The sequence below is a fragment of the Saccopteryx bilineata genome, chromosome X, assembly GCF_036850765.1.
Source record: "Saccopteryx bilineata isolate mSacBil1 chromosome X, mSacBil1_pri_phased_curated, whole genome shotgun sequence".
Classification (NCBI taxonomy): domain Eukaryota; kingdom Metazoa; phylum Chordata; class Mammalia; order Chiroptera; family Emballonuridae; genus Saccopteryx; species Saccopteryx bilineata.
The window spans coordinates 11,303,164-11,329,538 of NC_089502.1; the positions used below are offsets into that span (position 1 = coordinate 11,303,164).

Genomic DNA, 26,375 nt, shown 5'->3' on the forward strand with positions numbered 1-26,375 from the left:
TTTTACTTTCTTTTTTTTTATTGTATTTATTTTTAATGGGGTGACATCAGTATATCAAGATACATATATTCAAAGATAACATGTCCAGGTTATCTTATCGTTCAATTATATTGTATACCCATCACCCAAAGTCAGATTGTCCTTTCACCCTCTATCTAGTTCTCTTTGTGCCCCTCCCCTCCCCTCTCCCTCTCCCTCCTTCCCCCATAACCACCACACTCTTATCAATGTCTCTTGGTCTCACTTTTATGTCCCATCTATGTATGGAATAATGCAGTTCCTGTTTTTTTCTGATTTACTTATTTCACTCCGTATAATGTTGTCAAGGTCCCACCATTTTGCTATAAATGATCCGATGTCATCATTTCTTATGGCTGAGTAGTATTCCATAGTGTATATGTGCCGCATCTTCTTTATCCAGTCATCTATTGATGGGCTTTTTGGTTGTTTCCATGTACTGGCCACTGTGAACAATACTGCAATGAACATGGGGCTGCATGTCTCTTTACCTATCAATGTTTCTGAGTTTTGGGGGTATATACCCAGTAGAGGGATTGCTGGGTCATAAGGTAGTTCTATTTTCAGTTTTTTGAAGAACCACCATACTTTCTTCCATAATGGTTGTACTACTTTACATTCCCACCAACAGTGGATGAGGGTTCCTTTTTCTCCACAACCGCTCCAACATTTGCTATTACCTATCTTGTTAATAATAGCTAGTCTAACAGGTGTGAGGTGTTATCTCATTGCACTTTTGATTTGCATTTCTCTAATAACTAAAGAAGATGAGCATCTTTTCACATATCTGTTGGCCATTCGTATTTCTTCCTGGGAGAAGTGTCTGTTCATATCCTCTTCCCATTTTTTTATTGGATTGTTTGTTTGTTTGTTGTTGAGTTTTATGAGTTCTTTGTATATTTTGGATATTAGGCCCTTATCTGAGCAGGTGTTTAAAAATATCATTTCCCCATTAGTTGGCTGTCTGTTTATCTTGTTATCAATTTCTCTTGCTGAGCAAAAACTTCTTAGTCTGATGTAGTCCCATTCATTAATTTTTGCTTTCACTTCTCTTGCCTGTGGAGTCAAATTCATAAAATACTCTTTAAAGCCCAGGTCCATGAGATTGGTACCTATGTCTTTTTCTATGTACTTCATTCTTTCAGGTCTTATGTTTAGATCTTTGATTCATTTTGAGTTAATTTTAGTGCAGGGGGACAAACTGTAGTCCAGCTTCATTCTTTTGCATGTGGCTTTCCAGTTTTGCCAGCACCATTTGTTGAAGAGGCTTTCTTTTCTCCATTGAGTGTTGTTGGCCCCTTTATCAAAAATTATTTGACTATATATATGTGGTTTTATTTCTGGGCTTTCTATTTTGTTCCATTGGTCTGAGTGTCTATTTTTCTGCCAATACCATGTTGTTTTGATTGTCGTGGCCCTATAATAGAGTTTGAAGTCAGGTATTGTAATGCCCCCAGCTTTATTCCTTTTCTTTAGGATTGCTTTGGCTACTCGGGGTTTTTTATAATTCCATATAAATCTGATTATTTTTTGCTCCATTTCTTTAAAAAATGTCATTGGAATTTTGATGGGAATTGCATTAAATTTGTATATAGCTTTGGGTAATATGGCCATCTTGATTATATTTATTCCACCTAACCAAGAACAAGGAATATTCTTTCATCTCATAATGTCTTTTTCGATTTCCCTTAACAGTGGTTTATAGTTTTTGTTGGAGAAGTCCTTTACATTCTTTGTTATGTTTATTCCTAGGTATTTTATTTTTTTTGTTGCAATCGTGAAGGGGATTACTCTTTTGAGTTCATTCTCAAACGTTTCATTGTTGGCATATAGAAACGCTATTGACTTCTGTATGTTAATTTTGTATCCTGCGACCTTACTGTATTGGCTTATTTTTTCTAGAAGTCTTTTTGTGGATTCTTTGGGGTTTTCGATGTATAGGATCATATCATCTGCAAAAAGTGATACCTTTACTTCTTCTTTTCCGATATGAATGCCTTTTATTTCTTTGTCTTGTCTGATTGCTGGGGCAAGAACCTCTAGTACCACATTAAATAAGAGCGGAAAGAGTGGACAACCCTGTCTTGCTCCTGATTTAATGAAGAAAGCCTTCAGTTTTGTGTCATTTAGTATGATGTTAGCTGATGGTTTATCATATATGGCCTTTATCATGTTGAGATATTTTCCTTCTATACGCATTTTGTTGAGAGTCTTAAACATAAAATTGTGTTGTATTTTATCAAAAGCCTTTTCTGCATCTAATGATAATATCATGTGGTTCTTGTTCTTTGTTTTGTTGATATGGTGTATTGTGTTAACCGTTTTACTTATGTTGAACCATCCTTGAGATTCTGGGATGAATCCCACTTGATCATGATGTGTTATTTTTTTAATATGTTGTTGTATTCGATTTGCTAGTATTTTGTTTAGTATTTTAGCATCTGTATTCATTAGAGATATTGGTCTGTAGTTTTCTTTTTTTGTGCCATCCTTGCCTGGTTTTGGTATAAGGGTTATGTTGGCCTCATAAAATGTGTTTGGAAGTATTGCTTCTTCTTCAATTTTTTGGAAGACTTTCTGTAGAATAGGAACCAAGTCTTCTTTGAAGGTTTGATAAAATTTGCTGGTATAACCGTCTGGGCCTGGACTTTTATTTTTGGGGATGTTTTCAATGGATTTTTCTATTTCTTCTCTACCAATAGGTTTGTTTAGGCTTTCTGCTTCTTCTTGACTCAGTCTAGGAAGGTTGTATTGTTCTAGGAATTTATCCATTTCTTCTAGGTTGTTGAATTTAGTGGCATAAAGTTTTTCATAGTATTCTACAATAATTCTTTGTATATCTACGATGTCCGCGGTGATTTCTTCTCTTTCATTTTGGATTTTGTTTATATGAGTTTTTTCTATTTTTTCCTTGGTAAGTCTTGTGAAGGGTTTGTCAATTTTGTTGATCTTTCCAAAGAACCAGCTCCTTTTTCTATTAATTTTTTCTATAGTTTATCTGTTCTCTATTTCATTTATTTCTGCTCTGATTTTTATTATCTCCTTTCTTCAGCTTGTTTTGGGTTGTCTTTGTTCTTTATTTTCTAGTTCCTTAAGGTGTGAAGTTAAGTGGTTCACTTGGACTCTCTCTTGTTTGTTCATATAGGCCTGAAGTGATATGAACTTCCCTCTTATCACTGCTTTTGCTGCATCCCATAGATTCTGATATGTTGTATTGTCATTTTCATTTGTCTGTATATATCTTTTGATCTCTGCACTTATTTCTTCTTTGACCCATTCATTCTTTAAAAGTATGTTGTTTAGTTTCCACATTTTTGTGGGATTTTTTTCCCTCTTTTTTGCTGTTGAATTCTAGTTTCAGGGCTTTATGATCAGAAAATATGCTTGAAACAACTTCGATTTTTCTGAATTTGCTGATGTTGTTTTTATGGCCCAACATATGGTCAATTCGTGAGAATGATTTATGTACATTGGAGAAAAATGCATACTCAGTCACTTTGGGATGAAATGTCCTGTAGATGTCTATCATATCCAGGTACTCTAGTGTTTTGTTTAAGGCCGCTATATCTTCGATGATTCTCTGTTTGGATGACTGATCTAAAGCCGACAGTAGTGTATTGAGGTCTCCAAGTATGACTGTATTTTTGTCAGTTTTTGTTTTTAGGTCAATAAGTAGCTGTCTTATATATTTTGGTGCTCCTTGGTTTGGTGCATATATATTAAGAATTGTTATGTCTTCTTGATTCAGTGTCCCCTTAGCCATTATGAAATGGCCATTTTTGTGTCTGAGTACTTTTGCTGTCTTGTAGTCAGCATCATCAAATATATGTATTGCTACACCTGCTTTTTTGTGGATGTTATTTGCTTGGAGCATTGTTTTCTAGCCTTTCACTTTGAATTTGTTTTTATCCTTGTTACTTAGATGAGTTTCTTGTAGGCAGCATACAGTTGGATTTTCTTTTTTGATCCATTCGGCTACTCTGTTCCTTTTTATTGGTGAGTTTAATCCGTTTACATTTAGTGTAATTATTGACACTTGTGAGTTCCTCATTGCCATTTTATAGATTGCTTTCTGTTGGTTTTGTGCCTTGTTTTATTCTTCTCTTTCATTTTTCTATCTTTTGTTTTTATTTGGTTGTGTTCCATACATTGTTCCTCTGTTGCTATCTTTTTTAAATCATGTGCTTCTGTGGTGGTTTTTTCAATGGTGGTTACCATTAAGTAATGAAAAGGGTTCCTACCCTCTTCAGTGTAGTGCACTATTTTGTGTGTTCTTTTGCACTCCATCGCCCTTTGCTACTGTTAATCTCCATCCTCTCCCCCCTTTCTTATTGTTGTCACAGTTTAAAGTTGGTTTTGTTATGTTCTTCTTGGAGCTTTTACTTGTGGCTCTGTTTTTTTTTTTTGTTCTTTGTATCTGATTGGAGAACCCCCTTTAGTATTTCCTGGAGTGGGGGTTTTCTGGTGATAAATTCTCTCATCTTTTCTGTATCTGTAAATGTTTTTATTTCTACTTCATATTTGTAGGATAGCTTTGATGGGTATAGTATTCGTGGCTGAAAGTTCCTCTCTTTCAAGACTTTAAATATTGGGGTCCACTCTCTTCTAGCTTGTAGAGTTTCTGTTGAGAAATCTGATGATAATCTAATGGGCCTTCCTTTATATGTTGTATTCTTCTTTTCCCTGGCTGCCTTGAGAATTTTTTCTTTGCAGTTGGTTTGTGCCAATTTTATTATGATATGCCTTGAAGTAGGTTTGTTGGGGTTAAGAAAACTTGGAGTTCTGTTTGCTTCTAGAATTTGAAGTTTAATTCTTTCCACAGGCTTGGGAAGTTCTCATCTATTATTTGTTTGAGTATGATCTCCATTCCATTTTCTCTCTCTTCTTCCTCTGATATACCTATTATTCTTATGTTATTCTTTTTGATGGAGTCAGATAATTCCTGCAGGGCTATTTCATTTTTTTTAATTTTTGAATCTCTTTCTTCTTCTCTTTGTTGAGCCTCAAGTTGCTTGTCTTCTATTTCACTAATCCTCTCTTCTATTTGGCTTGTTCTATTAGCTAAGCTTGTTACCTCATTTTTCAGCTCATGAATTGAGTTTTTCATCTCTGTTTGATTTGTTTTTATAGTTTCAATTTTCTTGAAGTTATACTCTTTGTGTTCATCAAGTTGTTTTCTGAGCTCCCTAAATTGCCTTTCTGTGTTTTCTTGTATATCTCTGAGTATTTTTAGGATTTCTATTTTAAATTCTCTGTCGTTTAACTCTATGGTTTTCAATATCTTAAATTTTTTCTTCATAGATTTTTTTCTCATCTCTCTGTGTTACCTCTCTTTCTTTTGTATCCATGATATTTGATTTTCTCTTCTTTAATGGCATCTGAGTGTGGTTTTCTTTATAGTATTAATGAGATTTTATAAGGAATAAAAAGATAAAAAAATAAAAATAAAATATTGCGTTTTTTTAAAAAATTAATCATTAAATAAACAAAAATAAAATAAGATAAAAATTTGAGAAAAAAAGGGAATAATTCCTTCCCCTCCTTTTTTCCTCTCCTCTTCTCTCTTCTCTTTCTTGAGAAAATCTTGTGATGAACTGTGAATTATATTGTACTAAATAGAACAAACAATACCTGTAGTCGAGGGCCTGAATTGGGGAGAAGTAATAAAGGGGTAAAGGAAAAAGAAAAAAAGAAAAGAAAAAAATATTTATATATAAAAAAGGGGGGGAGCAGTATAGACCCACAAAAAACAAATTAAAAAAAATTGGGTCAAGAATAAAATGATTTGCTTTTAGGTGTTGGCTTACTCAGAGTTATGATGAGACGAATAAGAGGGAAACAGGAAAAAGGGGTGGAAAATTAAAAAATTAATATTGTATTTAGTGGAACAAGAACTAGATAAAATGGAGAGCCAGGGATGGGAGCACTGCTAATGTTTTAAAAAGGTGTAGTAAAAACTTTCCAAAATGCCACAAACTTAAGTTTGAGTCCCAGATAAGATAATTTGTTTGTTATTGAGGTTTGAATGAGAGAAGACGTAAAGGAGAAAGAAAGAAACTAATATAGAGGGAGAAAAGAATGAGAGAGAGAGAGAGAGAGAGAGAGAGAGAGAAAAGATGGAACCACTTAAAGAAGAAAAAAGAAAAAGGAGGAGAGAGAAAGAGAGAGTTAGGGTTTTTGGATTGCAACCCTCATAGAGAGAAAAGAGGAGGAAAGAAAAGATAATGGGAGATGTAACACTTATGGGTAGTGTAGTTCAAAGAGAGGCGAGAGTAAGACTGAGAGAGAATTAAATGACCAAATTGGAGTAGAAAAGAAAAAAAAATCAAGAATGAAGAAAAGGGACACAGACGAACAAATATTATAAAATGGGATAGGTTATAAAGTTTGCAGATTATTCTTGATTTTGAGAGGTTGTCATCTTGCTTTTTCTTTTCTGTCTTTCTGGTCGGTGACTTTGTACCCCGCGTTCTGCCCCTGTGGCACGCTCTGGAAGAGGTTTGCAGTTGATAATTCTCTATGGCGATGTCATGTATTGGGCTTCAGTCTCGTTGGCAGTCGAGGCTCATTAGTGTTTATAGGCTCCAACAGTGAGAGGATCTCTCACTGTGTGAGTGTTCCTGGAGCCTCTCTCCTAGTCTTTCCTTCCACAATTAGAAGCCTGATAGTCCAGCTATGGGGTTGCTGCTGCCTCTGCCTGGATAGTAAGAGTCTCAAAGAGCTGGCAACTCCCCACTCTATTCCCACTCAGCACAGGGCTCTGAGTAAGGCTCAGTCAGTCAGAGGTGCTAGCATAATCAGGCATGGCTACCTCCCACTCAAAGACCTCTGGCTCTGCCCCTCTGTGGGATAACTCGGGTGCCCACTCCTGAGGCATTTGGAGGAATCTCTTGCCCATTCTCCGTGTGCACCCACCAGGATGTCAGACCAGCCAGGTCACACGTCGAGTGAAATGCCTACCCACACGGAAAAGATCGAGCTTTGGAATTGGCTTTCACTCTATCCCTGTGCGGCTTTCCCAGGGGGCTTGGGCTGCCTGAGATTCCGCTCCTGGCCCACTCACAGACCTCTGACTCTGCTCCTCTGTGGGAAAACACGGGCACCCACCCCTGAGGAGTTTGGAGGAATCTCCTGCCCACTCTCTGTGCGTGCGCGCTGACCAGATTATGAGGCTCAGGCGGGACGCCTCTCACTCCGAGAAAGCCCTCTGCCCACACGGAAAAGTTACTGGGTTGGAATTGGCTTTTGCTCTGTCCCCATGCGGCTTTCCCAGGGCACTGGGGCTTCCACTCCTTGCCTGCTCACAGGCCTCTGACTCTGCTCCTCTGTGGGAAAACATGGGCACCCACCCCTGAGGAGTTTGGAGGAATCTCCTGCCCACTCTCCGTGCGTGCACGCTGACCAGATTATGAGGCTCAGGCGGGACGCCTCTCGCTCCGAGAAAGCCCTCCTCCCGCACAGAAAATTTTCGCCATTGGAGTTGGCTCCAGCTCCCTCCCCGTGCCCAGTCCCCTCAGGGCACTGGGGCTCCTAGGAGATGCCACTTTTTGCCCACACAGAGGCCTCTGACTCTGCTTCTCTGTGGGTTAGCATGGTCTGCGCCCACCCCTGAAGTGTTCGTAGGAATCTCTTGCCCACTAATCACGCGCGCCAACCAGGAGATGCCGAAAATGGCTGCCCCACTTGTCTTTCTTTGTCTGGGTTTGGCGCGCGTGTTAGCTTGAATTGCCCAGGTTTTTCCGCGGCTTGGATCTCCATGCCACAGTCTGGTTTGGCTGTTTGTACTGCGGCCTGGATCTATTCATTCCCTATGCCCTCCTTAGTTTCTATATTCTCAGTTCTCAGTGAAAGCCATTCTGTTTGGATTAGAGAGGAAGGCAGAGCATTTCTTACTCCTTATTTCCCCCCGGGGTTTGACCATATATCTAGCCAATCTTTCGCTCGATCCTACCTTTGGGTGTGTTGTGAAGCATCTGAAGACTCCAAGGATAGGTTTTTCTGTTTCTGGTTGAAGAATTTGTTGAGTTTATGGGGAGATTTTCGGTGTCGCTTCCTACCGTGCAATCACGCTGACGTCCGTGGCCCATCCTTTTACTTTCAATCTATGTGTATCTTTTGTTCTAAGGTGTGTCTCTTGTAGACAACATATGTATGGGTCCTGTTTTCTTATCCATGCAGCTACCCTATGTCTTTTGATTGGATCATTTAATCCATTTTTGTTTAAGATTATTATTGATATGAAGTTGTTTATTGCCATTTTCTTCTTTAAAGGTGTATTCCTTTTTTGCTATATTATTTTCCCACTTTGTTCTGTTTACAACAGGCCCCTGAACATTTCCTGCAGCATTGGTTTGGTTGTAATGAATTCCTTGAGTTGTTTTTTGTCTGGGAAGCTTTTTATTTCTCCTTCGATTTTAAACGATAGCCTTGCTGGATAAAGTAATCTTGGTTGTAGGTTCTTGTTCTGCATTACTTTGAATATTACTTGCCATTCCCTTCTGGCCTCAAGTGTTTCTGTTGATAAGTCGGATGTCATCCTTATGGTGGCTCCTTTGTAGGTGATAGCCTTTTTTTTCTCTTTCAGCTTTTAATATTTTCTCTTTATCGCTTAGCTTTGGTATTTTAAATATGATTTTTTTGGTGTAGGTTTCTTTGGGTTTTTCTTTAATGGAGTCCTCTGTGCTTCTTGGACTTGTGAGAGTTTCTCTTGCATTAATTTAGGGAAGTTTTCAGCTATGATATGATTGAACAACCTCTTTATTCCTTGTTTTTTTTAATTCTTCTTTAGGAACCCCTATGATGCATATTTTATTTCTCTTCATGTTGTCACAAAGCTCTCTAAGGATTTCCTCTGACTTTTTGAGTCTCTTTTCTCTTTTCTTCTCTGTTTTCATGCCTTCATTCCAGTTGTCCTCTAATTCACTGATTCGATCCTCTGCTCTATCTATCCTGTTTTTAATTCCTTCCATTGTGGTCTTTATTTCTGATATTGTATTTGTCTTCTCCAACTGATTCTTTTTTATACTTGCTATTTCTTTATTTAGGTGTTCATAGTGACCATCCATTGTTGTTCTAAGATCCCTAAGCATCCTTACAATCATTATTTTGAACTCCGCATCTGGAAGTTTGGTTATTTCCATATCACTCAGTTCATCTCCTGAAGGTGTCACTTGTGGTTTCATTTGGATTGCACTTTTTTGTCTTCTCATGGTGTTTTATTTGTAGAGTTGGTTGAGTCTAGGCTTGGTGTTGTCTACCTCCAGTTTTCAGTTGTGTTATTTCTAGGTCTTCTTGGGTTGGTATCAGCTGTTATCTGTAATCCACTTTCGGATTTGGGCAGCTTTGAAGTCTTGATTTGTTTGTTTTCTTAACAGGTGATAGTCTTGTTTACTGATCTCAGCAGGGGGCTTTCTTGAAACTGTATCCAGGAATGTGATGGGTGTAACCTGAGACTCTGAAGGCCTCTTTAACCAGCTAATCTCACTGGGGGCAGGGTGTTTTCTCAGCTTCAGTAGGGGGAGGTGTATCTCAGATCTCCATGGAGACCTGAGTTACTGCCCCTCCTCCCCACTTCTTGTTTTCAGCTGTGTCTTGTTGCACTCGTTGAATCTGGATAGATGTCCAGAGATCTCTGGCCCGGAAGCACTTCAGCTCTGTTTTGTGAAAGGTTCAGTCCCTCCCTCAGCTATGGCCGCCTCCAGCATGAATGAGTCAGCATTTTATTTCATTTCCTGCATTCCTGAGCCCCTCACAGTCTGTCCCTCTCCCTGTCCTTTCCACTTGGGAGATAAGCTGGTCTTTTCAACACACCTCGCTCCCTGGTCGCCAGGTAAGTGTCTGTGAGCAGTAGTTTCTGCTCTTTTTTCTATGTCAGATCCTCTCTGGGCTCTCAGCCTCACCCCCCCCCCTCGTTCCTGTAAGCAGGGGAGATTCAGGCGCTCCCTACCAGGATTGTGGCTTCTTCTTTGCTCCTTGGTTTTTGAAAGCTGCTTTTGCAGTTCAGAGTTGGTTTTTCATGCTGATTTTTCCTAAATTGATTTGTATTCCAGTTTGGTGGTGAGAGCTGGGTGTCTGTGCATCCGCCTACTCCGCTGCCATCTTCCTTCTTCTTTTTATTTTATTTTTAATGTAGCTCAAAACTTGAAGCAGATTTTTAGCACTCTGTCTTCTTTACTTTGAGGATAGCCTTCATTAACAGCACCATATAAAAATCCCTAAAATATCAGCAGAGGAAGAAGAGGGGTGAGATGGTTTGTTGGACTCAGAGGGACTCTCTTCAAGGATGCACATCCAGAGCAGCTGTTCATTATCTCATTTGGGCTTCATGAGTTCCTTTTCTCACCAAGATGACTAAGCTTAGAACAGGACCCTGTTTTTGTCAAACAGTGGGTAAGAGACCGCAGAAGCAGGAGCTGCAAAGCTCCCAATAACTGGAAGCAATAACTTTCCTTATTTTGCATCTCTCTCTCTCTCTCTCTGTCTCTTCTTTCTTCCCTACCTCCCTTTGTTCATCCCTCCCTTCTTCCACCCCTCCCTTCTTCCCTCTCTCTCACACACACACTTTCACATTTTTATTTTAATGGCAGCAAAGGAGAAGAATATCATGTATGCAGAATGAGGGACAACTTAACTAGAAAGATAAATGAGAAGCACTTTTTTAGGGGTTAGAGGTATGATTTAAGTTTTGGGAATCTGTTCTTAAGAATATCTCTGGACAAGTTTTAAAAAACACAATGAACAAATTAGGCAACTCTGCATTCTCCTGGCTAGGGAACTGATCCTTCAGATAAAACAGATTGGTTATTTCAAAGCATAATAAGAGATTTTTATTCGTGGCCTTTAATATATTTTCCAGTTTATTTTAAAAACAAAAACAAAACAAAAAAACATGTCAATATTAAGTTTCCTCACAGCACTTACTAAGCGGTGTCATATATTTTTAACCAAGCTGAAAATGCGTTGAAGTGCTGCCCTCTTTACTTCTGAAAGAAAAATGTTATAGCTCCCCCTTGTGTTGTGTGAGGCCAAAATCATTGTCGATTGACCCACAGCCACAGTATCCACTCCATCAGTATTCTCAAAATATCTTCTCAAAACTTTTTTTTTAGGGGGGACTTTGCTATAGAGGAAAATACCAGAGGATCCAGCTAGTCTTTTACACCTCCCACTTTATTTCCCATTCTTTGCTATATATCTAAGAGTCTTTCATGTAAGGCCATATTTTTCTGGCAATTCTTTTGAGATGATTTTATTCATGAAGTTATACTCCTATTACCTTCCACTTAATATACTGAACCTTTTTTCTTCTTTTCAGGTGTTTATTTTCCATCCATATATCATCTTTGGTGAAATGTCTCTTTTTGTCTTTTGCCCATTTTAAAAATTGAATTTATTGGGATGCCACTGGTTTGCAAAACCATACAGGTTTCAAGGATACAAATTAACAAAACATCTGAAAACTGCATTGTGTGCCAATTGCCCCAAGCAAAGTCTTTTTCCATCCCCATCCTTCACCACCATATGTCTGTGTGTTTTCTGTTTAATCACCTCACTTTCTTTTATCCAGTCCTCCAAACTCCATCCCCTCTGACAACTGTCAGTCTGTTCCATGTATCCATGCCTCTATTTCTATTTTGTTTTTGTTTATCAGTTTATTTTGTTCATTAGATTCCACATATAATTGAGAAAATTTAGTACTGGTCTTTCTCTGATGGGCTTATTTCACTTAACATATAATTTCCAGGTCCATTCATTTGTTGCAAAGGTAAGATTTCCTTCTTTTTTATGTCTGAGTAGTATTCCATTGTGTAAATGTACAACAGCTTTTTTATCCACTCATCTACTGATGGACACTTGGGCTGTTTCCAGATCTTGGCTAGTGTAAATAATGTTGCAGTGAACATAGGGGTGCATATATTCTTTCAAATTAATATTATAAGTTTCTTCAAATATATTCCCAGAAGTGGAATTGCTGGGCAATAAGGCCATTTCATTTTTAATTTCTTTGAAGAAACACCATACTGATTTCTACAGTGGTTGTATCAATCTGCATTCCCACCAGCAGCGTGGGAGGGTTCCCTTTTCCCCACACCTTTGCCAGCACTTGTGTGTTCATTTGTTAATGAGCACCATTCTGATAGGTGTGAGGTGGTATCTCATTGTGTTTTTAATTTGCATTTTATTGATGATTAGTGAAGTTGAGCATTTTTTTATATGTTTGTTGATCATCTGTATGTCCTCTTTGGTGAAATGTCTATTCAGGTACTTTGATCATTTTGAAATTTGGTTGTTTGTCTTCCTGATGTTGAGTTGTATAAGTTGTTTATACATTTTGGAAATTAACCCCTTGTCAGATGTATTAGCAAATATGTTCTCCCATGCAGTGGGTTCCCTTTTCATTTTGTTGTTGTTTTCTTAAGCTTTTTAGTTTCATATAATCCTATTTGTTTATTTTTTCCTGAGAAGATATATTGGCAATAATACTGCTATGAGAAATGTCTGAGATTTTACTGCTTATGTTTTTTTTTCTAGGATTCTTATGGCTTAGTGACTTACATTTAAATCTTTTATTTATTTTGAGTTTATGCTTGTATAATGTGTAAGTTCCTGGTCTAGTATATCATATCTTTTGCTATGTTCTCTACAAATAGAGGGAGTGAAATTTGAATTCACTATTGCCTCATCTTACCTTGTCATGGGTACCACTTCTCTGTATCATGACTTCTCAGTTTAAGTCAGCACAAGTTTTCTTGCCCATCTACCTCCAGAATAAATATGTCAAGTTTCTCCAAATCTCTCACACTCTAGGATATGAGTTTGGACTTAAACAGTTTGACTACTCAATAAGTATGTAGCCAGGGTGTGAAATACAATTACACATCTTTTTTGAAAACACTACCTTAATCTCAGCTCCACACTTGACTTGAGCATAAGAACAATGGAAATGTCACAGTGCTTCCTATTAATGAATTTTCTTACTTCAAATAATCTTTGAAAGCTATCAGTATTCTTCATATGTGAAGCAATTTTATGTCATGTGGTTCTTGTTCCTGATTTGGCACCTTTGCCAATATTGCAAAACAAAGGAGAAAGTCTCAATTTATAGGTAGTTTTAAAAATTATATAAGTAAAAGATGATGATTGTTAAAAAGATTTGCACAGTTTTGCAATTATATCTATATGACAATACCTTCATAGAATTGCTTCATTAAGAGTGTATGTACGCAGTAAAATTTGTTAGATAGTAGTCCTCACCTGCTCAGTCTCCTGTCTTATATAACCTGGTCTTCATATCATAGTCAGCTTGATCTTCCAGTAACAGTTCCATCTTATTTAATTTCATTCCTTTCTGCCCTGCCAGCCCGTATTTTAATACTTTGGACACTTTTCTTAAGGGAAGTTAGAATTCTTTGGTCTCAACTGTTAAAGCATTCTTACTTGTCTAACTTTATGGTTTTCCTTGGTAAAGGAAAGTTTCATTCCACACAGACTGAAACAAACTAATATCTATTAACTTTGTGGTTGCAGCATATGAAGCAGCAATGCAAGATAGAACATGCTAAATGGCAGTCTTACAAAAAGTTAATGCTTTTTGATTCTGAGTCAGGAAAAATCAGACCTGGCAGTCTTCTGAATGAAGTGAGACTCAGAGTCTTAAAAGGAAGGGTAGAACTAAGAGAGAAGTAAGGAGATTATTAGGGATTCCATGCAGAGAAGTAATAATACAAGATGTTGAGATGACAGAAAATACCTGAACTCTTAACATTAGTTGAATTTTACTTAATATGTTTTTCCTTGTACTGCCATTTTTTGCATATTTGTTTTACAACTTATCTGAAGACAGAAATATTTCATTGCTTCATCTTCGGATCTTGTTCATAATCAACATCCACTGTTGACTAGTTATTAACAAATATTTTGGTGGGTAAGTAAACAAACAAATAAATGCAATGAATTTAGCAGAAAGTACTGAAAAATACTAGGAAGATTGTAATAAGAAAAAACTAATTTTCAGAAAGCCTCATTTATCATGATTTCAATGTAACAAGTATACACTTTCTAATGAAATACCACTTTAAATGAAATCATATTTAACTTCTGGACAATAATCTGCATTCTGGTCTTTTAATAAGCTATGTTTTATTAATACTAACACAATAATTTTAAATGAAAAATAAAACAAAAAAAAGTTTGCCAAACTGTCTCTCAGAATGGGTTCAAAATGTGAATACTGTATGGGAAAAATTTGCTAGTCTAGAGAATTCTTCCCATTTTGCTCAGGGCCTCCTATAGAGAGATTCATGTGCAGTGTATGTCAGGAGACAAAGAAATGCCATTTACATTTCCTGAGTGCAGAAGTGCACTTTTAAACCAGAGAAAGAAGCGGAGTCTGTCTGCCCTGATTCTATCATTTTGAAAAGCCATGCACACTGAAGCTGGGACCAAACATAATGACAAGACTTAATTGCTAATGCTATAGAGCAGTGGTCCCCCACCTCTGGGCTACGTGCAGACTGGTACCGGTTTGTGGGCCATTTGGTACCAGTCCGCAGAGAAAGAATAAATAAACTTACATTATTTCCATTTTATTTATATTTAAGTCTGAACGATGTTTTATTTTTTTTAAATGACCAGATTCTTTCTGTTATATCCACCTAAGACTCACTCTTGATGCTTGTGTCGGTCATGTGGTACATTTATTCATCCCACCCTAAAGGCCGATCAGTGAAAATATTTTCTGACATTAAACCGGTCCATGGCCCAAAAAAGGTTGGGGACCACTGCTGTAGAGGCAATGAACCTCTTGATATGTTGACCTTTAACCCAAACTTGTGTATATGTGTGTGTGTGTGTGTGTGAGAGAGAGAGAGAGAGAGAGAGAGAGAGAGAGAGAGAGAGAGAGAGAGAAAGCGAGAGAGATGATTTTCCTTACTCTTCTTCTTCCCCTTCCTCCATCTGATCATACCGGTCCTGCCCACATACTACTAATATTCAACTTTCCACCTCCGTTTTCATTAGTTATTTCCTGCTTTAAGGCCAGGGTGAGAATGGATAAAGCAGAAAAGAAGGTGGCAGAGGAATTAGAGAAGGAAGTCTGCAAGCAGTTACTTGACAGCAGCAGGGGGCAGATTGCAGCTACTGAAATGAGAGCTGAACACCTGGTCTCCCAATGCTTCTACCACACCCACCCCAATATTTCATGAGATTTAGGCTTCCCCATCTTTCTATTCTCTCTTCCCATTTTACCCTTTCTGGTCGATATTTTTATTGAACTCCTCTATACCCTCAGCTTCCTTCTCCTATTACTTGGTCATTTATGAACGGCAAAATCTCAAGAACAGTTAAATTCAAGGCTCATTCCATTGTGCATATGCTTCCTGGCAGCTGGGCAGCTGAATGTGGCTGGAGAAAACACACCACACCACACACACACACACACACACACACACACACACACACACAATCACGCTGATTGGTCTTATTGTAAATTCATGTCCACCACACTCAGTTGCCTTTTTGTATTACTCAGCAAGGTTATAGGTCCATTCTCTTTCTTGCTCTTTTACAAAATTTTCACACTTTTTTTCTCTTCAATTTTTTTCACTGTTATCTAACCATACTGGTCTGCTTTCTGCTTATAATATGCCAACGACACTCTCCTGAGGGTGTTTTTATTCATTCTTTTTCCTGCTTGGAGCACTCTGCATCTATCTATTTATTTGTTCCTTCACTTTCTTCAAGACCCCTCTATCTCATCATTATGAGTCAGACCTTCCCAAATCACTTTATATAAAGGCAGCAAGCACATTCCCACCACTGGCATATCCTGCTCCCTTAAGTTCCTGGGTTTTTTTTAGCAGTTACCACCCTCTAGTATTCCACATAATGTATGGGTATATATTTTATATTCCTTTGCTAGAATGAAAGTTTTTGTGAGAGCATGTTTGTTTTCTTTCTTTTTATTTCTCTATGCCTATCACTTAATACAATAGTTCCTAGTATACCACACATATCTGTTTTGGAAATGAATGGATAAATTAATGCCTGTTGCAGTTTGAGAATCCCTTCTTCCCATTTGCCAAACCCAGCATATTCACCTCCTCACCTTCTAATATTTTTTATATGGTGACCATAGGTCCCAAATCCAACTTTAATACATGCCATCTAATTGGTGGAGAAAATATATTTTATTTAGAGTATCTTAGGAAATCTGATGTGTTTTTAAGTATATTCTACATAGGATTATAGTTTCATATAATAGAGTACTCAATGGATGCTTAGACGATTATTTTGCAATTAGTTTGATGGGCTCTGATAGTAGAATTCTCATCCAAGGGCACTGTTTTAGTTTAAAATAAATGTGAGTTAAAGTTGTTTGGTTTTTCCAAGCTCTTGTTTGGGATTATTGAGGATAGCCAGAAATTATTGGAAACTTCTACAGTAATTATCTACCTATAGCCTACAAGGACTTACATACTATCTCATGGGCCCTTCACCATTTCTACCCAGTGAGGTTTGCTTGAATGGCTGAGTATAAATCTCTCACTATATGTGAGGAATATTTTTGTTCTCTGCACATATTTCAAATGTAAGAAATTGTGAAATAAAATGATAATTAAAGCTCATCACTTGTACCAAACTACCATGACCCTCACCTATTCAGTGGGGAAAAAAAATACAGTACTTGATTTTATATGTGATACAGTTGTAATTAGATGTCAATGGAAGACATTTGAAGTAAAGATGTTACTTTCTCATAGTCATTGAGCCTAAAGAGACTTCTGGGTTTTATTCATCTGCCTCCCTGATAGAACTGCCTCCAAGTTATCTCCTTTTGTGTTGAGTGCTTTGGGAATGAGAAATGCATATTCAAACTGAGAAGGTATATTCTCATTGGTTTTGACGTGTTTCTTGCTCTTGAAATTATGAAAACACAAATCATTTGATGGGAAATGCAGTATTTACAGAGGGTACATATTCCAAAAACCTCAAAACTCCTCATTAAATTATCTTAATAAAGAATAATACCCTGGATTTCTGGGTTCTTGTGCTGTCAGGCATTTATCTCAAGAGCCATTTTCTCATTTTTTTCTATAAAGATGAGGCTATGCCTCATTATTTTGCAGAGTTGAGGTGTAGGACCTGAGAAATCTCAATCCAGGTAATCTCTTTTTTACAGAACACTGCTCCTACCCTGGGTATGTGTCAAGCTCCAAACTCTGGCAGTGAAAAGATATTTTTCCAGATCCTTTGTCTCAACTGAAAATAATGTCATTTTTGATTGTGATGTTTATTCTTGATGTTTGAATTCTTTGTTGTTTAGAACAGTAAGTGCCCATATCCTTTTGTTCTTAAGCATACTAGCCACAATACCCAGCATGAGCAGATACTCAGGAAATCATAATATTCAGCATAGAGCTGATGCTCAGCAAATACCTGATGACCAAGAAGATCATTATAAAGTGAATTAGTAAATTAACAGTGAAGCAGACAATGAGTACCAGGAGTATTTTTAACCTTACAGCCAGTTTATTGACACCATAGGCCATAGCTCCAGATCTCGTAAGAGTAGTGCAGCTTTATGAGTTTCTGGCTGTGCTTTAAGATCAGCAGCTAGCCCAGTGTGTTGCACTAGTAGGTGGTCAATGAAATCTAATTAACTGAGTTTATGGGTAAATGAGAGAAAAACACTTTGGCTTTCATAACTTGAATATAGCTATTATCCATATGTTTTGAATCTGGTGTGCAGTGGCAAGGGAAGAGGAATATCATCACTGCCAAAGGTTATTTTAGGTTGCGTAGAATAGTCACATAGTGCTCTTCATTGGAGTTAAAAACTATGGAGTCTTAGAGAACTGATAAATTTTAGTTTAAAGCCTTCAAAAAAGTATCAAAAGAAGCCGCAAAAGCCTTTGAGTAATAAGACAGAATGAAGAATTGGATTTCAGCTTTAAGATGTGCTTGGAAAAGTAAATAGTGGTTAGACCCCTCAGCTATGCATCAGCAAGATGTTTCTTAAACTTCAATTTCTGTTTTTATTTAGAAAATTAAATTTAATGAGGCTACAATGATCAGTAAGAGTATATAGGTTTCAGGTAAACATTTGTGTAGCATTTGTGCCCATCACACCAAGTCAAATCATTTTCCTTCATTGTATATTTATTTCTCTTTACTCCCCCCTCACTTTCCATTTTCAGTGGGCTCAAAGAACTCTCCTTTATTCTGGAATGGAATATAAACTGGTTGAATTGTAAAGAAGGAACAATGAATTAGAGATCATTTTTAGATACACATGTCTCTTAACTGTGTTTTTACAAGGCAGAGAATGGAAATGCCATGAAGATATGAGATTATTTCAGCTATCCTTAGAAAGAACAGACAAAAATTTTTGTTAAATACATATTGGCTGAGATTGCAAAATTTTTGAATGCAGACTGGAAATGTTTCTGGTGTAACAGTTTTGTTCACTCCAGTGGTCAAAATAAGAGCAATTAAAACTTTTGTTTTGTTGTTTTATGGAGAAGAAATAGTTTAAACTTTTACTTAACATTATAGTAAAACAGTGAGAACTATAATATGAATAATCCAGATTACTTGAATTTGTAGTTATGCTTGAAAATTTTTATGGCCTCATTTCTACATGATCGATATGATCATTCTCTCACTTGGATGTATATGCACTTTTGTATATGGATGGGTGTAATCTCTACTTCACTGAACATATGTTAATAGATAAAACAGTATATAAACATAACTCTCTTTAACTGATTCCATGAATTTGTAGTTTTTGATAATTTAAACAGGGACTGAGCAGAAGTTTCCTTTAGTGTCACTCATAAAGACTAAGGTATGCTGAGCAAGATAATAACATAGACAAGAATCAGGAAGACTATTTAACTATGTAGGAGGAAAAAAGTGAACTTCTAATCAATCCTTGGACACATGCTTTCTGATACAAACTTTTGTTGTGCTAAGTGCTAAGTTATTCATTAATTCAGATTGGTCTACTACCGAGTTATTCAGAATATTTTAATTTTGAGTAATTAAGTATATCTGATATTTCCCCCTGTCACTTTTTCTTAATCATTTTTTTGTGTGTGACAGAGACAGAGAGTCAGAGAGAGGGACAGATAGGGACATATAGACAGGAAGGCAGAGAGATGAGAAGCATCAATTCTTCATTGCAGCTCCTTAATTGTTCAGTGATTGCTTTCTCGTATGTGCTTTGACCGAGGGACTGCAGCAGAACAAGTGACCCCTTGCTCAAGCCAGCAACTTTAGATTCACACCAACAACCTTGGGCTTCAAGCCAGAAACCTTTGGGCTTAAGCCAGCAACTATGGAGTCATGTCTATGATTCCACACTCAAGCCAGTGACCTCTTGCTCATCCTAGTAAGCCCATGCTCAAGTCAGATGAGCCCGCGCTCATACACGTGACCTCAGGGTTTCAAACCTGGGTCTTCTGCATCCCAATTCAATGTTCTATCCACTGTGCCACCTCTTGGCCCAGCCCCACTGGTTTTGAGTAGAAGGAGCTAGCTCACATTGTATGGATGCTGTGGCCAGATCTAGCTGTAGAAACCTCTCTAACCTATATATAATGAGCAAGAAATTGGTACTTTAATTTATTTTTTTCAGTGAGCCAGATACTCTGCAGTTGACCATGGTATCAGTGGGATATTAGTCATTGGTATAACATTTTTGAAGACAATGGCATGTCCTATGGAAGGCTAAGCTTGAAAGAAGCAGGTGGAGGCATAGATTTTAATACCTTGTAGCCTAAAATTTTGGAGGATCACTAAACATTGTCTTTTTAACATATTTGTTCAGTGCTGAGTACTAATAGGCTTATACTGGAGGCCATTGGAAGGAGCCATTCTACTTTAGGGAGAAATATTCATCACCAACAGGGTAATATCTTGGTTAATAAGGAACAACAGTATTTCTGAAGTCCATTTTAATATCTTAGAAAATTCAGGCCTTTGGGAATGGTTCCTTTACTGCCCTGTTACTCAAGAGTCTGTCCTTACCTTGAACATATTATAACAAGTTTATTAAGTGTTCACATAAAATTTTGAATATGTTTTTGGAAAGCTAGAGCATTTGACTGAAAGTTTTCTGTATAGTTTTGACCATTTGACCATTTTGATGTTCCCATTTTGATGACAAGTAGAGTTACTCTTTGTGAGTCATTTTTGTTGACTTTTTCTGTCATACTTTTGAGACAATTAATGGCAGGTTAAGATTTTGGTTATACCTTGACTTTTTACATGTAAGATGTAGTGATCTTAGTGCAGTGTCATGGTGCTGTTCTTCATAACACAACCCCACAGGATCGTGAGCACAATTATCAGATGCATCTGATTTGCCCTAAAGTAGGCATCATATGTGGGAGTGTTAATATGAAAAAAGTTGGGGTCACAGATGTATCACTTAGATTAATTAAATGGTTCTAAGGAGAAAATGAGTTGTGTGTTTGCAAAGACTCAATACTTGTTTGGAGAGTTCTTGGATTGAAGTTCAGAATGCTATGAGTTCTCAGGCCAGAAATAATCCAACTCAGGTAAAGTTAGTACACCCAACTTGTTGGAATATATGTCTCACTGGTGGATTGAAAAGGATGGAAGATGGGAAGTAGAGAAATTAGGTTATTTTAAGATATTGACTTAATTTTAATTTACCTTATGGAAGGTGAATACCAGGTACTTCATGTTAGTTTCAAAATATAATCAATTGGAGGAGAATGTGGAAACAATTTTAGGCAATCAAAAGACAATGTTAGCCTGACCAGGCAGAGGAACAGTGAACAGAATATCAGCCTGGTACACAGAGGACCCAGGTTCAAGACCCTGAAGTCTCCAGCTTGACTGTGGGCTCATCTAGCTTGAGTAGAGGCTCACAAGCTTAAGCGTGGGGTTGCTGACTTGAGCATGGGATCATAGACATGGCACCATGGTCACTGACTTGAGCCTAAAGGTCACTGGCATGAGCTTAAGGTTGATAACTTGAGCAAGGGATCACTGGCTCTGCTGGGGATCCTTGGTCAAGGCATGTATGAGAAAGCAATCAAAGAACAACTAAAGTGATGCAACGATGAATTGATGCTTCTCATTTCTCTCCCTACTTATCTGTATGTCCTTATCTGTCCCTCTCTCAGTCTCTCTCTGTTGCTATCTCTCTCATTTAAAAAAAGACACTGCTAGACTGTGATTATAAAAAATATTACTTTACAATTTGAATTCCATGTAGTCTGGAGCACAAAGAGATCTCACACTCACTTTATCAGGTACCATAATTAGTATTAGCTAAAATGCCTTGTACTTACTTGTCCCTGGGTGGCTCTGTCATGAAGGTTTTCAGATAGTATTTTCTACAAAAGAGAGTATGAGACTCAAGGCCAGCTAGAAGTTGTTTTATATGGTTTTCCCATCTGCCTATGTTGGTGGTCCAATTATAATACAAGGTTTCTTGACAGTATTCCTCAGCTCAGCTGACCCAGGGAATCTACTGTGATTTTACTTTAGACAGGTGTTGCTGTTATGAAGAAAACAGGACTACAGATCTTGGAACAGTGTTGTTTAGTACATATTTCACCTATATTGACCATAACCAGTTTTCCTGTAGGTCATTTGATGATGCATTAAGAAATAGAAGGTAGCCTGACCAGGTGGTGGCACAGTGGATAAAGCATCAAACTGAGACACCGAGGATCCAGGTTCAAAATCCTGAGGTCGCCTGCTTGAGCACAGGCTCATCTGGCTTGAGCACTGGCTCACCAGCTTGAGCGTGGGGTTGCATGATTAAGCATGGGATCATAGACACGATCTCATGGCCACTTGCTTGAGCCCAAAGGTTGCTGACTAGAACAAGGGGGCACTCGCTCTGCTTTAACCCCCCACCAGTCAAGGCATATATGAGAAAACAATCATTGAATAACTAAGATGCCACAATGAAGAATCGATGCTTCTCATCTCTTTCCCTTCCAGGTTGTCCCTATCTGTCTCTCTCTCTGTGTGTCTTTCTCAAAAAATTAAAAAAATATTAAAAAAAAACAAAATAAAAGGTATAATTGTGTTAATTAGGACTTAAGAAATGTATAGTCTCTTGAGTGCTGACTTGGTTTTGCCTTTGTTATAATGACTTAAATGACACCAGGCTATTGAGTTCTTTGTTTTTGTACCTGGGAAATTCTTCACTCTGCATGGATTATATTGACCTTGAAACTTTTGACATGCTTCCATAAGAACAGTGAAGCCTACAAGAAATTATCCATCATAGCCTGTTTTTTTAAATCTTTTATACTATGTGTTTGTTATTCTGTAGCAAAACATAATAAACATAATCTTGAACTGAGTCTCGATCATCATTTTAAACAACTTTCAAAATTGTGATGAGTTTTTTTTAAGGTCTTTCTGAGAATGATTTTATATTTTTAATTACCTGGCAGTTATAAAAATTTAGATTGCTTAGACTATACCAGGTCACTTTAGCTTGTGGGAGCTAGAGGTAACCAATTATTTGATACTTGCTTTAAGCAGTGGTAGTTTAGGACCACATGTGGGGTACAGTAGTAGACTTCCCCAGTTCCATGAGAAAGAAAAGAACACAACTGGATTTGGAATGAGAAAGATTGATTATTAGTGACCTGTGTATGAAGTCGTCTAGATTTCTGGGCATTAAGAGATATTTATATGTTATTGAGTTGAGGACCAAATAGTGCTTTCCATTTTTTTTGTATTTTTCCAAAGTGAGAAGCAGGGGGAGAGGGGCATCAGACAGATAGACTCCTGCATGCGCCCTACGGGGATCCACCAAGTTCTAGCCAAACAGTTCTCTGAAAACTTAAATAATTTTTACGATTTTTTTCAACAGTGGCATTGCCTTGGGAATCAAGACTCTGCCTTCATGCAACTTTGAACATCCCTTGAAGAGTATTGGTTTTATCAATAAGGAAGTGAGTATCCAAAACCTAAAGAAGCTCTAGTATAAAATAAACACTAGGAAAGAGATCATTCTGTATAGAGAACTTTTCTTTAGTGAAACATTTCTTTAGTGTTGTCTCTAGAGGGTAACTCGAAACAATTTGGAATTTCAAGATTCTAAGTAATTCAGGATACTTGTATTTTATTTGTAAAGAAAACATGACTGCTCTAATGGCACATGTTTTGTCCAAATATGGAACATGAAGATTGTATGTCTAAGTTAAAAGAAGCATTCATTGAAACAGTGGGAAAAAAGGAGAAAGTTAGATTGATGGTTTATTTTAGCACTGGAGAACTTAAAACTTTTATGCTAGAAATAATATTTAAAATGTTGTCTTTAGATCTTATGGAGCAAAAAAAAATTGCCTGCATTGAACTTTCCAACATAATAGCTTTTTGTTTATTAAAAGATTATGTTCCAGAGATGCTGAAGAGTTGAAGATGTTCCTGGATAGAGTTCATCAAAATAAACTTCAACCACCCATGAGACCTAATGGAAATAGGAGTGTCTTTACCAGCACAAAAATGCAGAAGTAAATCAACAATATAATATATAATAAATCAAGAAGTGGGTTTTTTGAGATAGGAGAAGGAAGTATACCTGATCTTCAGAAGATGCATTTGTATACATCAGAATCATCAATACTTACTTGTAAAAAGTTACTAGAAAATGGATGGAGAAAGAGAAAAAGGATGATATCATCTGGTTCAGAGATATGAGAAATTCCAGGAAAATATCTGTAAGAAACAAGAAATCCAAGACAAAATGTTTGAAGTATGTCAGTCAAAATGAGAAGGAAAAAACATGGTTAAAAGAGTTAAAAGAAAGCAAGAAACTAGATTTTGGACTTCTATTCAAGACCAGTTCTACTAAAAACCCTTACCTAGATGACATTTGTCTTCTCCAAACTCCCTCTGAGTAAATATATTTGGCACTATTCTATAGTGAGGACGACCCAGGGTGGGACAGACTCAAGATGACCTTTGACATTTACCCAGAGAAACTATGTCAAGGCTTTCCTAATTTGGGAAACACCTGTTGTATAAATGCAGTTTTACAGTCCCTATTTTTGATTCCATCCTTTGCTTGTGATTTACTCTATCAGGGTTTCCCATGTAGTAAAATTCCCCTTGATGTTCTTAACATGTGCCTGTCACATCTACTTGTTTTGAAAGATATTTACAGCATAAAAATTAAGAAGTTACTTGTCAATATTAAAAATGTCATTTCAACAGTTGCAGAGATATTCTCTGACAACACACAGAAAGATTCTCATGAGTTTTTAGGTCACTGTTTAGATCAGATGAAAGAGAATACAGAACAATTAAAAGAAAATTTGGAAGACTAAAATTTAATCTGAGGAAGAAAATCCATCTCAACAGTTATTTTTGCTGACAATGCTGTCTCCAAAATGCTTATTTGTCCTGTCATTACTAATTTTGAGGTTGAGTTGCTGCACTCTATTATTTGTAAAGCCTGTGGTCAGGTTGTTCTCAAGACAGAAGTGAATAATTATCTCTCTATCAACCTTTCCCGAAGAACAAGAACACAGTCTTTGTCTATTCAATCTACTTTTGATCTTTTCTTTGGAGCAGAAGAACTTGAGAATAAATGTGCAAAGTGTAACATAAGAGTTCTGTTGTAATACACAAATTCAGTAGTCTACCCAGAGTCCTCATTGTTCATCTGAAATGCTATAGCTTTAATGAGTTTTGGCCTTTAAAGAAGGATAACCAGGAAGTTATTGTTTTTAAATATTTAAAGTTGTCTTCTCACCTGACCAGGCGGTGGTGCAGTGGATAGAGCATCGGACTGGGATGCGGAAGGACCGAGGTTCGAGACCCTGAGGTCACCAGCTTGAGCGAGGGCTCATCTGGTTTGAGCAAAGCTCACCAGCTTGGACCCAAGGTCACTGGCTCAAGCAAGGGGTCACTCAGTCTGCTGAAGTCCCGTGGTTAAGACACATATGAGAAAGCAATCAATGAATAACTAAGGTGTCACAGCAAAAAACTGATGATTGGTGCTTCTCATCTCTCTCCATTCCTGTCTGTCTGTCCCTATCTATCCCTTTTTATGACTCTCTCTCTCTGTCTATGTAAAAAAATTTTTTTTAATTAAAGTTGTCTTCTCATTGCAAGGAAAGTGCCAAACCACCTCTTACTTTGAACAAAAATGCACATATTAGGGATTTCCAATTCTTAAAATTCTTTCAAAAGATGAATTCTGAAAATTTCAGGTCATTGACACATTTAATAAAGTTAACCTCAGAATCCAAAGATTGTCTGGCTCCACATATTTAATTAGATGAAGAGTCTGAACCACAGAAATAATAGGTTTTAGGGTCAAGCAAAGAACAGCAGCAAGATGACCTGCAAAAAGATTCTAAATAGAATATAACAGAGTTTACATTGATAAACTCAGGATTTGACACAGCCATGGAACAAAAGCTATTAGTACCAGGTTTAATGAGGAGTCTGGAAGATACCAACTTTTCTGTGACCCATGAAGATAAACCCAGCAGTGGCCCAGACACACATCCTACAGAGATTCCTCTTCAAGAAGTACCTAGAAATCCAAAAGTAAAGAAATACAAGAAAACCAATATATTTACAACTGTTGATAGTGTCATTGAGACTACTAAAGGTTTTAAGAAGATAAAATAACCAAATTTTCAGAGAAGTTCTCAAATGTAGCTGGACAGACCCAGCAGAGTGAAAAAATGAGAATCTATGAACATGTCCTTCAGTAGCCACTGCTTCAAAGTATTCAGAAGCCTGATGTCCAGTGGAATACAAAGAACCTTAGAAGACCTACAGAAATAAGTCTCCAGGAGGCCAGTGTAAATTCCTTAGGTGCATCAGGTTCCATTAAAGACCTTGGACACAAAGATTTTTTTATGTAACAAGAAGGCAGAAACTGAAGCCGAGAAATCAAAAGGAAATCCCAAGATGAGAGGTTGTTATACCTATCAGCTTACTAGTGTTGTCAGCCATCTTGGGAATACATCAGATCCAGGCCATTATATCAGTGATGCCCATGACTTTGAGAGGAAAGTCTAGTTCACTCACAATAATATGCAAGTATCAAGAATCCAGGAGGCTCTGATGCAGGAAGCCAGGCTTTGCACAGAGTACATCTTCTTTTACATGCACAATGAACTCTTTGAGGAGCTGTTAAAAAGGGAAGGAAACTCCCAATCTCACAGCACAAAGGCAGGAAAAAAACAGTCAAAAGGAATAAAAGAACAGACTCCTAGTTGCACAGATCTGCTTGACTGCCTCACTAGCTACCACTTCTTCCAGGGAAGGAAAACTCTGAATTTTAGCCAAAGATAAAGAGGCAATTTGCATGCACGATAAAGTTCAAACAGGAA

The 26,375-nt window shown here is 37.4% G+C and overlaps 1 protein-coding gene across 1 annotated transcript; it reads left to right on the top strand.

Moving 5' to 3' along the window:
• Window positions 1-20,971: 20,971 nt before the first annotated feature.
• USP26 (ubiquitin specific peptidase 26) lies at window positions 20,972-26,337 on the top strand. The gene is given in 9 exon segments (XM_066250005.1): window positions 20,972-21,015; window positions 23,156-23,208; window positions 23,211-23,312; window positions 23,315-23,722; window positions 23,725-24,624; window positions 24,627-24,792; window positions 25,146-25,648; window positions 25,651-25,898; window positions 25,900-26,337. Coding segments are annotated over 9 exon segments (2,862 nt in total).
• The last annotated feature ends 38 nt before the right edge of the window (window positions 26,338-26,375 follow it).